The sequence below is a fragment of the Pygoscelis adeliae genome, unplaced genomic scaffold (genome assembly GCF_000699105.1).
Source record: "Pygoscelis adeliae isolate BGI_AS28 unplaced genomic scaffold, ASM69910v1 Scaffold67, whole genome shotgun sequence".
Taxonomy (NCBI): Eukaryota; Metazoa; Chordata; class Aves; order Sphenisciformes; family Spheniscidae; genus Pygoscelis; species Pygoscelis adeliae.
Window position 1 is genome coordinate 6,801,365 of NW_008825271.1, and position 18,826 is coordinate 6,820,190.

At 41.1% G+C, this 18,826-nt stretch overlaps 1 protein-coding gene across 1 annotated transcript in view; it reads right to left on the minus strand.

Moving 5' to 3' along the window:
* Positions 1-8,788: 8,788 nt before the first annotated feature.
* SUCLG2 (succinate-CoA ligase, GDP-forming, beta subunit) overlaps positions 8,789-18,826 on the minus strand; it is a 125,733-nt gene continuing 115,695 nt past the window's right edge. The window contains exons 10-11 of the mRNA XM_009329850.1: positions 17,315-17,435; positions 8,789-9,227 (exon numbers count right to left, since the gene is read on the minus strand). Of these exons, the coding sequence (XP_009328125.1) occupies positions 9,112-9,227; positions 17,315-17,435 (237 nt within the window). The 3' untranslated portion in view covers positions 8,789-9,111. The remainder of the gene's footprint in view (positions 9,228-17,314; positions 17,436-18,826) is intronic.

Genomic DNA, 18,826 nt, shown 5'->3' on the forward strand with positions numbered 1-18,826 from the left:
CTGGGGGAAAGCTGGCCGGGGGGGCCGCTGCTCGGGGACTGGCTGGGCGTCGCTCAGCGGGTGGTGAGCAATTGTACTGTGCATCACTTGCTCTGTATATTCTTTTATTATTATTACTATTATTATTATTACTACGTTATTTCAATTATTAAACTGTCTTTATCTCAACCCATGAGTTTTCTCACTTTTACTCTTCTGATTCTCTCCCCCATCCCACCGGGGGGGGAGAGTGAACGAGTGGCTGTGTGGTGCTCAGTTGCCAGCTGAGGTTAAACCACAACAACCCAGAATGTCTTTGGTGTATTAACAGCATGTTCAGAGTAAACTCTGCTGTCCGACCTCCACAGCTGAAAGACCTGTTATGTCCATTCAATAACGCACATCAATTTTAACACTGTTTTTCTACAGCAGAGATGTTCCACAGTGACCGGATTTGAGACATGCAACCAGATGACACATTCAAAAGGCATCTTTCCAGTCTCCATCACCCAGCCTGTAAAAATATGAGGCAGAAAGACCTAGCGAGCACATTTCCAGTTTAGAGGCAGCTCAGCTTCACTGAAATAGGAGGGATTTACAGACATGGTAGGTCTCAGCCACCTCTCCCTAATGTTAGAGCAGACACGGTACTGCTATACTAGGAGAGGAAAGGGAGTTATTGCAAACCATTAAAGTAGCACCTACTCTTGAGTTGCCAAATTAATGTTTCGTTGTGAACCACATATACCAAGTTAGGGTTGGGGGGGCCTGTAGAGACATCTGTAGAGATACTATACAGCTATGTCCTGAAGGCTGGGAGTGACACAGGCATTTTCTGAATTACCCGCTTTTATTATCCATCTTAGAAGAGGCTCCAACACAGTGTGTGGGTGGTTCTGTTACACCAGCAACAGGTAGCAGAACAAAAGGGACCGTACATAAAAGTCCTGCCGTACAGGCTGCAAACATGGGCTTTGCTTCTGCTGCTGTTCCTGCATTTTCAGATCTTTGCAAGATCTGGAAACGACTACGGAAGAACTCGGAGCTGTGATATGAAAAAGCTCAAGCTTAATGGTGAAACCTGGAAATCAATCGTTAGAAGGAGGCACAGCTCTGGCAGACACCTCCGTGTCTTTTGAAAGCAAGCCGTTTTCAACGGGCAGCCTCATGAGGATGGAGATGGGAATCTCCCAACTAGAAAAGTCAATGCAGCTGTCATGCAAGAACAGGCTGGCTTCAGCAGACGGAGCATGACAGCTGGAATTCTTCAGGCTTGCGAGCAGCAATTTCTACAATGGGTATAATCCAGAGGATAGTGGAAAAATCAATAGATGGATAATGTTAAGGAAATCAATAGGATTGAAGCTCTAAGGCTGAGTTGTACGCATGGAGAACTGACACTGACACTAGTCTGCCGTTGTCCTCAAAAGTTTTGTCTTGACGAGGAAGCACTCGGCATTAGAAAGCAGCACTATCCTGCACCCATCATGGTGATAACGGAAAAAAGATTCATTCTCATTCAAGTGACGTTCTGCATGTCTGAGAAAATTTACTTTCTGCTCTGAGTATTCTCTGAAGCGAAGTTAAGGACAGATCACCAGATGTTTAGCGGACAAGCTGTGGAGGTGTGTTATGTCAAGCATTTCACCAGGGCTACAAGACAATAGTTACAGAAGATTAAATGCAAAATAATGTAGTGCTTCATTTTCCCTGTGTTTTGCACATGCTTGTTCAGAGCACAACCAAAAGCGGATTAACATCTTCACATCTGAAGGGTTATTCCTCCTGCTGTAAATATGGGAAAAGCACTTGGGAAAACAGTAGAAAAAGCCGCTGGCACTAAGGGCTTTCCAGTACCTCAGGAACTCGGGGTTTAGGCTGAGCAGTGCTAATCATGAAGCTGAAACGCCAGGTTAAGAAGGTCCAAGAAGAATATTGGGAATTTGTCTGACTTCCTATTGATACTAGTTTCTTTGGGCCAGCCCTAGCAATTTCTATTGACATCAGTCAGGAATGCTCCTAGGAACGCTACGGTCAGAATTCCTAAAAAGCCCTTCTTTTCATATTTCCCTCAGAAAATGGAAAACCAAAAGGGACAGCGAGAAAAGCATCCCATCAACCTCAGTATGAGGAAAAAAAGAGGGCGAGTTCACAATTTGGCTTACCCAAGCATCTCCAGGAACTCCCTGCACAGACCTGCCGACACCGACCGGCTTCCCTGGCACCCTTTTGAAAGGTGAGTCAAGCACATCCTAATGACCCATGCAGGAGCAGAGGATTTTAGGCCCAATATCTTCTAATGATTAAGGATTTACACCTTCATAGTAAAGTTCGAGCTTCTCTGTACATGGCAGAGAGGTGCAAAAGGGCAGGACCCACGTTGGTCTGCGTTTGCTATGCAAACCCCATCTTACCCATTGCTTGGTGGCAGGGGGAGGATGAGCCCTTTGATGTTCAATGGTAGCGCTGCTGCTCTCCTACTGAAACGCAGCATGAATCCCTCCAAAGCTGCAGGTTGCCTGTTTGCACAGGCCTTGCTCCCCCACAGACCAGGATATTACAGCTGTAGGAGATTAACACCACGCTGCTGCCAATACCCTTTGAATGAAGCCTCTGGTCCCACATAGCTGGGGCATAAGGTCAGTTTTGCTAAGCAGGCAGCCCAGGTAAGGCAGGCACCAAATCCCATTTATTTCCTGAACTGTGCTGCCTTGCAGGGTAAAGCCTTTTAATGGAAGTAAAAGGGAGAGTTGTTACGGGGACTGAGCTGCTGAGTATTGGCCAGTGTTTGGTCATGGAGCCAAACAGAGCAGTGCTCGAGCAAAATGGCATTTTCTAAACCCCTCTACTGACCCATCTGTGAAACAAAGGAGGAACGTCTCTCCTAAGTACTTGCTGCAATGCCCTTTCTTGCCTGTTATTTTTTATTTCTGTTTTGGAGCGGCTGGAGAGCAGCAATCAGCATCTAGCTGTAAAGAGGCTGCCACATGCAATTACAGAGGGAAAGTCTTGAAGGACACAGTGCCGAAGCAGAGAGACATTTGAAATAAACTTAAAGGGAACAGCTTTGTTTAGCTGCGTGGCCTTTTGCTGCCCTGTAATTCTTTATGTCGATTATAATAGAAAGATCAAATTTCTCATTTTCCCATCTCTGTATCTAGAGAAATGCAAAAACTCTTACACTTGATCTCTCCAAGCCCTCCTTTCCCAGATTCACTTACCGATACTTTGTCACTGTCACCTCTGACGATGGCCCGCTTGCATGCATGCACGCGTTCAGAAGAGTTGTTCTGGTAAATACGAAGGATCCAGTTTCCAAATCCCATCATGCTGCACATCCCAACAGCACTTAATTTGTAGAGTAACCTATTTCTGTCAGTTGCTTCCTTCTCTCCAGGCGTGACTATCCCCGTTAGATTTCCTTACAAATTAGCTGGGATTTAATTGGGAATTGAGGTCCAGGCTATTTCCCCACCTATGCAGACACAAGGAGGGCCAGAACGATGCATCTCCTGTGCCAAGATGATGGGAGAAGGGAATACTGTCCTCTTGGCATTGCTCTTGCTTTCTCCTTCTTGATGATGCAGGAGTACTCCAAGGACCCAAGGAGGGCACTTATGGGAAACCATCACAACTCCAGTGTGGAGCTTCTTCCTTGCAAGTAGTGTGAGATACAGAAGACGTGGAGCAGAGCCTTCCCCGAGGCCCAGTGAGGATCCACCTGCCATCCCCATCCAGTCCTGTGGGTTCCCCCCCAGTTCTTTGCCCTCTGCCTGCCCGTCAAGGCCACTTCGTACTTACGTAAACAGTACGTGGAAAGGGTAGCTCACCAGAAGCAGCCTGCATTCATCCACGCACCAGAACGGAGGCGAGTCCTGTCTCCAGCCTGGCACTGTGATCAAGATACACGGAAAACCTTTTCCCTCTTCAGTACTCTAAGTCCTATAGAAAAGGAATGGCCCCAAGAAATGGGGAGCATCATATGCTATGCAATGTTCTACTATTACTGTCCCTACACCACTCAGCACCCACAAACATGGGCAGAATAGGGCCCAGAATCTGGCAAAAGGCCAGATTCACATATGCATTTTAGATCCTTCTGCAGCCTGCAGGAGGGGGCTACCAGGACTTGGATAACTACTGTGAGATAAGATTTGACTTATCTCTGAGGAATAACATGCAATAATCCATGTACACTTTTATTTTTAATCTTTAGCTGGTACTTTCTGAGGCTGAACAAAGACACAGACGTGTTCAGGATTCTACCAAGAGTGCATCTGTCTCCAGATGAAAGGATCCTGACATCAAACTGACTGCAGCTGGGCTAGAAAAAGTTTTAAATCACTGAGATCAACACAAGTTTTGCACCAAAGTACAAATACACATACCATGATTTCCTCTGGGTGACAGGCAAATCCTGTTATTCTACTTATGAATGGGCCTCATTAAGTAGAAAAAAAATTGTTAGTGCAACCTGTTCCTTTTTAAATTAAACATATTAAAGTTGATAGATACCCCTAATTCTCTGCTCAGCCTTTTATGCATTGCAATAACACTGCTCCCATTGTTAGGAAAAGTCTTGAGTCTGCATAATCTGCTTTTCATTTCCCTGGCAGCTGAAGATCATTCTTTGTGACTAAATTAAAAACAGTTTCTTTCAAGAATCCACCAGATCTGTCCTTTTTCCTCCCTGTACCTACAAGTTAGGAAGAAAAAAAGAAAACAAAACCTTACCAACAAGCATTAAATCCTATCAGATCGGGCTGGAAGGTCACCTCATCCATCCCTCTGCCCTGAGGCAAAGATCAACTCTTCTTAAGCCATCCGACAGATGCTCATCTAACTCTAAAAAACACCCATTGATGATTTCACAGCCGGGCTCCTTAGCTTACCTCATGGCTACAAGTCTGACCCAAATGTCCCTTACCACAGTCAAAGCTCCTCACTGCTTGTCCTGTCCGCACTGGACTCAAGGAAGACCATTTCTCCTTGGAGAAGAGTATTTCTTCTCTCTCTGAAGCAGCCCGTTACATGTGTGTCGAGCTTTCCTGTGCTTTTCACTCTTCTTATGTCTTATGAACATATCTGTCTACAACTTTTCTGAAACAGCCCCATTTCAGAGCCCAGCACTCCTGAACAGGCAAGTCAAACTGCTCCTCAGCCCATTTCTGCTCCTGTGTTTATTCCTGTTGTCTAGAAGCGAGTGGAGGACGCGGGAGGTCGAGGTCAGCCTCCCAGGACAGCAATGGGCAGGTAGGGAAGAGGCATTGAGAGGACTCTAGGACGGCTTTTAGGCTGACGTACACCAGACGCGCCCGGTCACTGATGCCTGCTGGTAGCACGGCGTTACGCTGGCGCTGGCAGATGGGCTGACCAGAGCACACCCAGTTCCCAGGCAGGGGGCTGGATGCTCACACAACGCATCCAGCTCCAGACCAGCCGGCCCAACCATGCAAACCCAGCAAAACCCAGCAGTGGGGGCTCTGCCGCTTTTGAGGACGACACCGTAAGTAGTGAGGAAGCACAGGGAGTGAGCTATGTGGGTGGAAAAGTGTGTGTGTGTGTGTGTGGGGGGAACGGAAGTTTAGTAGAGGAAGGGGAAAGAATCTGAGATGATAAATCGAAACATGCAATGACCTGCCTTCCCCCACTTGCCCCTTGCTAGAGCTGACCTTGACTTCAAAAGAAACTCCAATTTTCTGAAAGGCAGCAAAAAGGAAAACAAAGCATGAAATCTCACAATCAGTTCAGAGGCTTACAGCAGCATCTAGTACTAGTATTTTACATGTCATGTAATACAGCACTAAGCCTAAGAGGTTTTTGGATTTCTCTAAGTTGACAGCTTGTATTACAGGACGTGGTTTTGCCAGCACCTAGCCTTGTGCACAGACCTCCCGGCTCTTCTAGCCCAGCGAGGCTGCTCAGACCTGTGTTTCGGGCCACTCTTAGCACACTCAGCTAGTACTGTGCTCAGCTCTCAGCGCAAGGGAATGATCCGGGCCAACCGGACACCTCATATTCCGTCGTTATCGTAGGTGCCCAGGTCTGAAAATCCCCAAGGCGACCGGGCAAGGCTCACCTTGGAGGGCAAGGCAAGTGGCGCAGCGCTGCTCTTGACTGGGGAAGCAGACTGCTGCGAAGGGACGGCCCTGCTCGGGATCTCATCTGGTGACTGATTTGCACTGACATGCTGTTCCAATCACAGCAATTTTGCATGATACCAGCTGCTTTTCCGGATGTAGGGAGGAACAGGCCTGACAAATAGGATAGTAAATGCACGTTAAAGACATTACTCCAGAACTCCCAGCTGCTCTACTTCCACTGTGAGAATTTAAAGGTATCTTGTTAAAGATGTAACACAATGTCAGCGTTAACAGCTTCCTCCTGTTTTCCCTTCTAAGTGCCGAATCCTACAGAACTTTATTAATACAGGCTGAAATTTCAAGATTTAAAGGCTATCTAAATCCCACGTAAAACTTTCACAACGGGGATTAACTGGAACTTACCCGCTGCTTACACTGCTGTTCGCTTTCTGCAGGAGGAGCAGTTCTCATGTATGTGCCGTGTGGGTTCAAGCTGTAACCAGCTGGCTGGAGCCAGCCCCGCCAAGGTGGGAGGGCAGCAATCGGGGAGAGAGCTGCTGAGGGCAGCAAACCGCACTCTTGCCAGGCTGCGACTCCGCGTGCTTGAGCGAAGACAAAAGCATCCCTTCTATGCATTGCATTTACTCGCCATTTATAACAGCTAAAATCACAGGAAATGTAACTAAAACGCCTTTCCAAGGGAGAGCAAAACTAACTTTACATATTTCCATACACAGAGAAATGACCCATGCAAATAAAAACAAACCAGTCTACGTCGTCACACCAAGCAAGCTGAACACAGCGAGAGAGCCCCTGCTTACAGAGAGCGAACAGTGCCTTGGGGCAAGTGAAGCGCCAAACGTTCAAAAATACAAACCCAGAGCTTATAAGATTTTATAAATTATAAAAAAATTAAAATTAAAAATTACACTCTTCTATTCTGTATACGGCTTAAGAGAAATAAAACTTGTATGTACTGTCATTAGCCTACATGTAAGAAAAGATATATAGAGAGATAAAAAGATTTACTTTTCTAGATAAAAAGCACGTATATAAGAGTATACCAGTATTACCCAATTGAAACTAAATTCCTATGCATTTGATTTCACCCACCTGTAACAAAATGCTGAATGGAAGAACACAGAATACAAAAGAGAAACAGTTTTCTATTTTATAGAAAGGACAGTCATTAAATGGGTTCATTTTTACATTTATTTGACGAAACGGTGTACATAGTGTTAATCTTTGCAGAATAATAATTGTGTGCAGACACAATGAATGGTTTTGAGACCAGAAGTTAGATACACAGTGTGCGACAACATTGCATAAACAGTTCTTCCACAGAATGCTTCTAATTCCAGTATTAAAATATATAAAATAGAGTGTGACTTTTTTATTTATTGTGGTGAGGTAAACATTTCTTCCTTCAAAGCAGTGTGCTTCTACGCACCTTCACGAGAACTAACGACGACACCCTTCTTCATTCAGTCAGTAAGTACATACCTAGTGGCATATTTATTGCTATTCTAATGGTCGTACATTTTTTCCTTGAGCAATATGTAGAGAAAGGAATGGAGAAGAAAAAACCTACAGTAACTGATGATAGCAACCTATCTATACTATTTGTGTCAAGAGCCAGAGATTAGTGCAGATAATTTATTTTGAATGTCACAGTTTTAATGGAAATGTCAAGAAAAATTTATTTACATTTTTCTAAGTAGAACACGGTATTGATTAGAGCCGCTCAAAAATCACAATTAAGAATTTATTAGACAAATTTTTACCTCTCTGCCCATTTACAACACCAGATCATAATATCCACTCATTTGTTCACTGTTCAAATTTATTGATGATTTTCAGCATGTAGTTCCTGGGCTGAGTGAGATTTGTACCGAGTTCTTTAGTTACACAAGCCATTTGGTATTGTCTTCTGTTCCCTGAATGAATGATTTGTGTAACTAACAGCTTGAATTTTGACTGTTATAAAAGAATATATAATCAAAATAAATCTCAGTCAATATCTGAGTAATGAAACTTACGGTTTTTTTTTTCTTGTACGTATTTTTACTGATGCCTGAGAAATCAAATACTTTAAAAATGGAAAAGTTCATTTGTGTTTTATTCCCAATAAATCAGAAAAGGTTTCTGGAAGTTAAATCAATTGAAGAATACTCCATACTCCTGACAGAAAACTGCTTCACGTTTTCATCGTATTTTAAAACCTCACAGCAGTGACATACTTATGAAAGAGGTTATTTTAAAAAGTTAGCAGCCATTTTCTTGGTGGCAGACACATCCTCCTAGAGCTCTCTGTATGGCACTGTTACACCTAGAAATACTGCACCTCATTTCCAAAAACTAGAAAATAAAATGAATCACATTTCGCCAGCTTATAGGCACAGTCTAAGAATGGAAGGTCCTTTCGCTACCAACTATTCAATCCCTTTTCCTATTGTGAGGTATACTTTGGCATCTACAAAAGAAAATCATCTTAAGGCAAAATGTGTGATTTCTAAAAAAGAAAATAAACGTTATTCATTTGAATAAAAATAGATATTGTAAGCACAATTTTTTACATTACTGTAAAAGTCCATAAAAAATATAAACCCATTATTAGTTTGCTGACTCTTTACAATATAAAAAAATGAATGAAAATATTGTGAACCAGGTGAACTACATGTGTTTGATTAAAGAACAATCCTGTTGATAGAAGTCAATTATTAATCATTGTATCTTAGCATGAGTTTATCAGTGACAATTCTGGAAGGAAAGCAGAAAAAGAGCTTTAGGAAGTCAAGTATTACTTATTACAATTCTGAACAACAAAATTACCAAAATTAGATGGACATACAAACTTTTCAAGAACGTAGCTGCAAAATTTCTGAGGCCTAACCTGCAAGCCTATGGCCTGAATTTGCCTTGTATTATAAATTCAGTCCACCAACACTGATGACTGCTTGGAAAAACTCCACTAATCCTCTCTGAAACAACAACAGGAATGACGTCTTGTGAAACACACACACTTCCCATGAGAATAATCTTCAAGTTGCTATTTTTTGGCCACGCTAGCCACCGCCTTCTTTGCTGCATCCTCAAGGTCATTTGCAGACATGATGGGGAGTCCGCTTTCATTCAGAATACGCTGGGCTTCATGAACATTTGTTCCTAAAAAAGAACATTGACTATAATTAGTAATTAATATTAATGAATAATAAGCACCTTCTATTAAATCCTATAAAAGTAGTTAATGCTTCAAACTACACATCATTTCAGTTTAACAACAGATTCAATGAGTGGTTTAGACTGAGCTGAGAAGAAGGAACTCTTCATTTCCATGACAATCTTGACAGACAATGCAATCTGATAATAGCACTTGCATCCACAAGAGGGGCTTTGTGAAGATTAGAGGGTCAATCCAACATCCACCCGAGTCAGCAGGGACATCCCGCAAGAGCAGTGGATAACGGATCACGTATCAGGCCTTTAAGACACTCAGAAGTTTTAACGCATTTATTAGCGACAATCAGCTACAGCTCATCAGCAGTCAGTGAATCAACTGTAACTCAAATTCAGCCATGTTAACTGAAAGCTGCAAAATGGGCGACTGGAAGACAAAGATTTGGGTAATACTGAAAATATAACTGGTTTTGAGTTGCTATTGAATACGCTTTTTTGCATTTCTGCTAAAAAAGGGGAACATGGAGAGCTCTGAAGCGTTCAGCATGACATCGTTCCCTCCTCTGCTGCTGCACTGTATTATCCCACGTTGAGGGAGACTGTACAGCCATACAGTACAAGTGCTCCATTTTGTATATAAAAAGCTCACATTTTATCAACAGACTACATGCACAGTAAAGGAAAAAACCATAAATTAAAAAAGATATTTCAGGAAAGCCTGTTTTGCACACTGTTCTCTTGTACAAAAGGCAAGTGCATCACCTTCCGATTTACTCTAGCTCTTTCTCGATGGAAAACAAAGACAGAAAACGTGAGTTCTCCAAAGCTTTGATCACTGGTATGTTCTGCACCAGAGAAGACCTTGGAGTCAGATATCCTACTGAGGAAGTGGAATCCACACTTTGGGATCACACCGCTAGCCACAAGCACAAGGCCCTGAGCTGATCCTCTTTAGGATCATTTCTAGACTCCTTCTCCGCATCAAGTTTCTTGTTCATTTGCCATGTCAAAATGCTTAATTACTTTGCAATTCCTAGACCTAGCAAAATGAATTTTAATTATATTTGGAGCTATACACTAATTATACCCTTAATTATTAACCAAGCAAGGAGCGTACTCTTTACTATGCAACTTCCAGAATGCTCATTTTAAAGGGTTATTTTGGGTTTTTGGCAGACTTTATGAAATGTCTGAAACTGTACAGCAGAAGTAGAGAAATTCAGAAGTCTGTTTCACGAGCGTGCTCAAGTCAGGATTCCCACTCCCGGCGCCGAAAGAGACCAAAGACATCTCTGTCGCAGCAGGCCCCAGCACTTTGTGATAGGAGAGGCAGGTGTCTGGAAGAGGAGTGTGGGACCCCATCTGCTAGCTGTTCAAAAGCACTGGCAGAAGAGGTCACGCTTCCCATCGATATGCAGAAGACACACTGTGGGAGTTGTGTAGGAAGGTCAAAGACATCTGAAGTCTCTGACAGAAGGGAGATTTGGTTGCATAGTAACATCCAGAACTGTACAGGACTTTTCCTACAGAAAAAAAGAGTATTACGGGCAAAAAAGAGCGTAATATTTTTTTTTTTTCCCCAACCATCCTATATAACGTAATGTGGAAGCTGCTAATTGCCAGTACAGAACTGTACAGGAAAGTCAGAAGGCATTACGAAGGTTCTCTTCTCTGTTGAGTTCCTCACATTTGTACAGCGATTCCCATCAAGTCTGGAAGGTTTTATCTATTATTTAGATACAAGTGTGATAAACATTTAAAACAGTCAAGATTGTACCTATCTCTCAAACAAGATTCTACGAGACAAAGTGTTGTGAGGAGAAAAAAATGGAAAGAGGGAAAAATTTTCCTGGAAATTCTCCCACAGAGAAAAATATTATGCTGTTTGTGATAGCCACATATTTAAAACTAACTTTTGCTCTTCACTAAGTGGCCAATATTAATTTACTAACAGGTCAGAGTGGGAACAATACATCGGATCTGTTCTGCACTGCATTGATTGCTCTACACACCACTTGTCTTACATGCATTACAAAATCAATACAAAACAGGCCACTGAGAAGGGAGGGAGGAGTTTATGCAGACAAATGAAAATATGAAAGCTGAAAAAAATCCCACTGCAGTCAAGAGTAAGGGTACATTTTGTATATATTAAATAAAATACTGTTTTATAGGCAGGCCATACAACTAAGCATATTTTTCAGCAAACATTTCCTTTGCTGTAATTTTCTTCTTTTAATGATAGCTTTTTATCCCACTGCGGTAAGTATTTTAGATGTATGGACAATACAGAAATTTTAATGAGATCCTGTCCTGAGCAGAGGTAAGAGTTTTAAAATGAAACGGTCAGAAAACACTGCAAACATTTAAGAATCTACAAAGGGTATCATCTTATTGCAGTAGATGTTAAAATAAACAAATAATCCCACTATTCTAACATTAACCTCCTGCCACTGGATGGTGTCAGAGAACTGTAAACAGAATCCCATACGCGGGCTATCAGAATAACCTGCCCTTCACCTACACCGTAGCCAACCGAGAAACGGTGAAAATTCACAAGACTGAAGGCTAACGGGCTTTTGTTGTTGTCGCTGGGGTTTTTTGTTTGTTTTTTTTTTTTTTTTTTTTTTTTTTAAACTTGACTTCTATTAAGGGAATGGCTTTCTGATGAGGAAAAGTGGTTTCTTCCTTCTGACACATATTACTGTCAATAACACTCCATGGAAAAACAGGAAAGATGTAATTTTATCAGCAGATACTTTCAGGCTTTTTAATCTAAATATCCTCCTTCTGAAACAACCTCTCTGTCTGTGTACATGCAATCACTCACATTTACACTTCTATTGCCTTGAAATCTCTGCTTTCACTAGCGAAGCGAATCTATTCAACTCATTACCTAAAAATCGTAGTAATAAATATTCTACCTAAGCATGTTTCTATAAATTGCAAGATTATACCAGCACACATTGTTACAAATGAGTCAAGAGGACTGCACAGGTTGAACGAAAACAAACAAATAAAACATCCCCGACCATACTCCAACAGGATTTTGATAACGCTCATTTATTCACTTGCACTGTCATAAAACCATTAGGAACAGGCTAAACTGCCACTGTTTAATGCTGATGGCTGGAGAGGATGCAAGACTCTGCAATGCCATTGCTAGCTTTTCAGGTAAGTAAGATATAAGGGGCAAAGACACAGTTATATACATTTGGTACATCCTAAGAAATAGAAGATTAACGTAAAAAATAATCTGATCTACCCAAAACATTCTGCTATGGCAAAATATTTCACAATATGCAGTATGTCTGACAATATTATTGGCATGAACACATTGCGACCGTGTTACATTACCAATAGTAACGGTTCAGCTTTGACATGCTACACTGATGAGCGTATTAAGAGCCAAATGTCCCACCCTGGCACGGATCCAGGTTATGTCATTTCTGCTAGCCCACAAGCTGGACACTCATAGCCTCTCGGGTCTCAAAGACAGAGCTGTTGGAGAATAAGGGACAAGGTTTAAAGTTCATCACTAGCTAACATTCAGTCAACATTTGATTTGAGGTTTGGCTAGGGATCAGCTTTAAGTAATGATCTTTAGCTAGGGAACCTACGAAGTTTTGGTGGCTCACACATCTTGTAGCTGTTGGGTCTGCAGTGAAGAATAAATCAACTTTCACTTTAAGAATGGTCTCACAAGAGACAATTAAACTCTTTCTGTTCTGTCCACCCCATTTGCCCTTTTCTATCTTGAACTTTTCCCAAAGAATATTTTAATCTTTTCCCCTGCCCCATGTTTACATCCAAACTGGGAAAGATTCAAGCACATTTATATTTGTGCTGAATGTTTAAACCCAAGATGTCCGAAGAGGTTGATACGAATGAAGTTCTAAATGTGACTTTGCAATACCCCATTCTTCTCTCTTGACAGGCAATTTGGGATACTAAAAATCACAGGCATATATACTAAACCATATTTTTGAGCAAGATATACAAAATGGAGCAAAATTTCACTTGTGCGTAAAAGATTTCTGAATATAATAAAAAAAAATCATTAGATTCCGAAGAACACAGAAGACTGCGAATCACATGGCTGAAAATATAATAGGAAATTTTGGATTCAGACATTTGAATAAACACCAACTTGCTTCTAGCTGCGTTTCAACGTATTAAGTAGTTCTAATTCCTCCCAAGTCTTCTTGTCCTATGACCACAGAGGCAAAGAATTAATTGTTGAAAGAGAGAGAATGTAAAATTTCTAGCATAGGAAGAGGACATCTAATTCACAATTCTTTTTTATTCTTTCCTCTTTTCATCAAACTCTGAGCTATATAAATGAGAAACAAGGTTTGGCTTCCATTCAGCGCTCCTAGTTAGTTTTCACAAAACTTAATTGAAGTACATCACACTTTAAAGGGGAAAAAATGCTACATAAACCCAGCAGAAGTTAGTTTTCTACATCTGTAAAAGATAAAATTTGGAGTATGTGGTTTCTCCATCTTTCCATGAGCTTTTTAAACAACAACAATCCCACGTCTCAGCTGGTGAATTCTTTACTGATAAGGCAAGTAAATACATGTAATTATAAAGTTACCATTTTCAAAGAGGAGAGTAATCCTTTCTTTATCCACTGGTAAAACAGCTTGTAATTATTATACAACTGACAAAGATTTGTCCACAGAATCCTGCTAAATCAAGACAGATTTGACTGATTAAAACTCTAGTCAACAAGACATTTGTAGTACAGTGCATGCAGGCAAAGAGTCTTTAAAGTACAGGTCACAAATCTGTTAGATTTATGGGAATAAATCATAAACCTTCTGCTGGAAAAATGGTCAAAATGTGTCCTGGTTTCGGCAGGGATAGAGTTGATTTCCTTCCTGGTGGCTGGTACAGTGCTGTGTTTTGGATTTAGGATGGGAACAAAATTGATAAGGCACTGATGTTTTAGTTGTTGCTAGGTAATGCTTACACTAGTCAAGGACTTTTCAGCTTCCCATGCTCTACCAACTGAGAAGGCTGGAGGTACACAAGAAGCTGGGAGGGGGCACAGCCAGGACAGCTGACCCCAACTGGCCAAAGGGACATTCCATACCATGGGACGTCATGCTCAGTACATAAACTGGGGGAAGAAGAAGGAAGGGGGGGACATTCGGAGTGATGGCGTTTGTCTTCCCAAGTAACCGTTATGTGTGATGGAGCCCTGCTTTCCTGGGGATGGCTGAACATCTGCCTGCCGATGGGAAGCAGTGAATGAATTCCTTGTTTTGCTTTGCTTGCGTGCGCGGCTTTTGCTTTACCTATTAAACTGTTTTTATCTCAACCCACGAGTTTTCTCACTTTTACCCTTCCAATTCTCTCCCCCATCCCACCATGGGGGAGTGAGCGAGCGGCTGCATGGTGCTCAGTTGCCGGCTGAGGTTAAACCACGACAAAATGGAAATCCAAAAAAGTGCTTGTTCTTCTTTCTCCTTTTGAAGTGTAAAATGTTATTGGTGACATTTTAAAAAGTCTTGGGTAGCGTTATTACTTCCACAGTACTCATGATTAATTCAAAATCCTTATACGTTTGGATAACCCGGTATGAGTTCAAAGAAGAACACCAAAGATGATTAAGGATCCAGAGAGATTGATTTCTGAGGAAAGATTAAAAGAACCAAATATATATACATATATTGCTTGGTTGGGTGACTGAGGAGGCAGAGAAAGCAGGAGTTACAAGCTAACAGTTTAGAAGTACAACATCTGAAGGCTGTAAACTTCATAGCTCTTCGTTTAGGATGAATTGGTAACACTAGGAATAAGAGAAGGAATTAAAAAACTTCTGAGGTAAATATTATGCAAAAGGGAGAGTTTGCTGTATTATACTGAGAGAGAGTTTCCTAATGAAAATGTGGTATCGCCACCTCTGGAGAGAGCAACTAGTCTAGGAGAAGCATTATTACAAACCTAGTAAAGAGTAAGCAATCATGAGAAGGTGACCAAGAAAAGATGTTTGCATTAAAATCTGTGTTAGACGTTCTAAAGATTCAGCTTCGGCCTCTGTGGATGAAGCAGCACACGAGACTCATAAAGGTCGCAGGCTCAAGAGGAACAGGCACCATGCAGTCACCTCTGCAGGGCTTTGTGCAACCCCCAGGCAGAAGCACTCCTGCTCCACACCTTCTGTTCCAGACAAACTCCACAGTGCAGTAGCACCAGGACTCTCCTCATTCAGCTCAGGGACTGCTTTGCCTCTTGCAATCTCCCAGAACTCATGTTAAAAAAAAAAAATTCACCCTTACTTGTGTATAATCATGGAATTATTGAAAGTACTGGAGAAAGGTCAAGAAAACCCAGTGGCAGACCTACCAGACTGCAGTTTAAAAGGAGCAAGTTGATTTTCCTGTTTCTCTTAAACCGGTTTCAAATACTGCAATAGAAACAACTTTCAACTATCTTGTTCATAAGGAAAACTAACGTCTTTTCCAATATCTTCACTTAAAAAATAACAGCTACAATAGATGAGAAGTCTTGCAGATCTGACAGATAAACTTTTTCCCAGCTATGACAGACAGGAAAATTTTTCGCTGTGACAAAAAGCTAAACAACATTGCCTAGAGCTGATAAACAATGAGATTTTATATTATGAAACTTTCCTGCTTCTAACCAACATCCATCAGTCTCTCCTTCATCCATATTAAACCATCTACTTACTCTCTTAAGGTGTTTAGTGGTGCTGCATAATCCAAAGAAAATTTTCACAATTTGTTTCTAAAATCCATTTTAGAGTATTTAAATTTTCCTGCACTTACCACAGCAAAAACCTACCCATGTAAAACCAAGAATGCACTCTGGAAAGCGTTCGAACCCTGCAGTGAAATGCACAGCAGAAGTTTAACAGGACAAAATTGCATGTTGCAGGCTGTGGTCTCCCCTGATGTGAACTACGTATCATGTGTAATGTAGCATGAGAACGAGGGATGGGAAAACCCTGCTTTCTCATGAAAGGCAAAACAAGTACCCCCCTTACCAAAGGGCTTCATGGGTAACCTGCATCTTCAAGTGGCCTGGTGACTTTATTTTTTGAAAAGGAAAGAGTCTGGTGTATTCAGAACCTTTTTTCCCCTCTCCCCTCTATCACAGTGTTAAAAACCACCTTAATATTTTGTATCTCAGGTACATAAAGGGATGCATATCCTCCTTTCACCACCAATGCTGAGTGATAGGACATTTTATGCTCTTTAAACATGCCCAAACATGAATATTGAAGTTTTTGAGGAACAGGCCTGAAAAAAAGAAACCAAAACAGAAAACCCTCTATTTTTAAACCTACTTGGCAAAAAAGAAATGTTTTAAGCTTACAAGACTCGTGTGCTGATTTTGATCAAAGCACTTTTTCAGTCAATGGCAGAAGAAGAATCTCCCTTCCTCCTTCAGAGTACTTCTCAGAAATTAGAGACAGAACTCCATATCCACTGCCATTATATTAAAGCTAGTAACTGCCAAAGAGTGCTCTTCCTTACCTCTCTATTACTTGTTTCCAGTTTAACAATGCTGGATGTACTGAAAAAATATTCCTTACCATTACCAAATCTTCTGCTTTTTAATGGATTTTAGCTGGATTGGATATTTGGGCAGAAGAACACGTTACAGTAATCTCTCTCACACAAATACTGTTTCTAACATCTTTCTTTTAATTATGATATTGGAGTAAATTTAAGAAAACTGTATGTTGCTACAGGTTTAGCAATAATGGAATTGCATTCAGTAAAAATCATTTGAAAAAGAAATACCTTCCAGTAAATAGAAACTGGCATCCAAATAATTTCTATTTGCAATGCAAATGTTACAAGCAAAACCAAAATGCTTTCACTGCAAAATTTCATTGCTTCAAGTACCACCAGGGACCAGGAATACAGAAATATTTAAGGAAAGAGTTTATTGACTTCAGGTCATGCTATGGATGAAGAATTGGACATATTCTTATTGTGTGGGACTAATCTGTTTAGAGCTTAGAGATTGAAGAAAGCCAAAGTAGATTACTGTGCACCTGAGGGACGATTTTGTCTGAAACCATTAGCACTCACCTTCCAGTCTGACCACCAGAGGTACTTTCAGCTCAAGCTCTCGGCAAGCTTTGGTAATACCATTGGCTATAATGGCACAGTTCACGATCCCACCAAAAATGTTTACAAGTATTGCTTCAACCTGTAGGAAAGAAACAGAGTAGGAAATAGGTGAGGGTTTCATTTGTGCTTTGTTTTGGCTTTGTTTTTTAAATAAACATGGGTAAAAGATCCAAACCAGGGTACAAATTCCCCTCTGTCAGGCAGGTTCTCATTTAGGGAAGGTACGAGCTTCACCTCTGTACTCAGAGAACTTGATTCTGAGTCTATCGTTTCTGTAGTGTGTAGCAGTGATTAATTGCCTTGGTCTGAACTGGCATGGTGTCATAAACACATTATTACACAGAAAAGGGAAATTTCTACTGATAAGTATAAATAAAAAGAGATTAAACAATCTGTATTTTGGATTTTTTTTAATGTATTGAATAATCATCAGAGGTTGGAGCTCAGAAAACACAGTGTATGAGTGTGCAGATGCACATGCAATGAAATATTAATGTGGACACTTCACAAAACAATCTGGATACGCACTTTATCATAAGCAGTACAGAGGAAAAGGTAATATACTTGCCCTGACTTGATAAAGAGGAGTAAAAATCCCTTCTAATTAACAAGGAGAGGCATGTAATGAAGAACATTCATTACAACAGATTAATTGATAACCTCAAAAAACTGCTATTCATCAGTTTCTGGAAACTGAAATTCCTGCTCCCCATTGACAATTAAACTACCTTTCACAACATACAATGCATTAATACATAGAAGATACTAATATGGTTTCTTTCCACTTGGTAAGGTAGCATATAGGTAGCATACCTAAATAATATTGAACCCAAGTTCATATACCAGGCTTCCCACCATGGCTTATTAAGTCAAGGGGGACACCATACAGATGCAGCTATGCTGTTTCTCATTCCACAGGGGGGCTAATCCACAACATTCGGGGTGCTCTACAATAAGCTTCACTGGGTGTCACAAACAAGCTTTGCCAGAATCACGCTGACTCAAAAGAAGTCAAGATAAAGAGGGGATTAGGTTTGAAGGAACAAAATATCACTGAATTTCACTTGTGCATGATGTCAACCGCAATTATCCTTAACTCATTGCACAAGATGAACAGATTCACTTTGCCCACCTCCAGGTAGCCACTCATACCAGCACCAAGAAAACTCCCTGCAGTCACGCACGTTTATAGCTCTGCACTATCAGGTTTAGTATTTCTCTGCAGACAAAATGTGACAATTAACTCCTGTGATGTGCAGTCACACACACACAGATTGAAAGCTCACCACTGTTAGTAATACTGCCATCCACAATGCAGCAATAAAAAGAAAAATATCTCAACACGTACTTTGCTTCCCACATGAAATCAGCTCACCAATATCCTTCAGCAGTACCCTAGACTGCAAAAGCATCCCTTACTGTAAACATATGCTGCGTTTACATTGCACTATAGAACTCCAATGCTAGCAG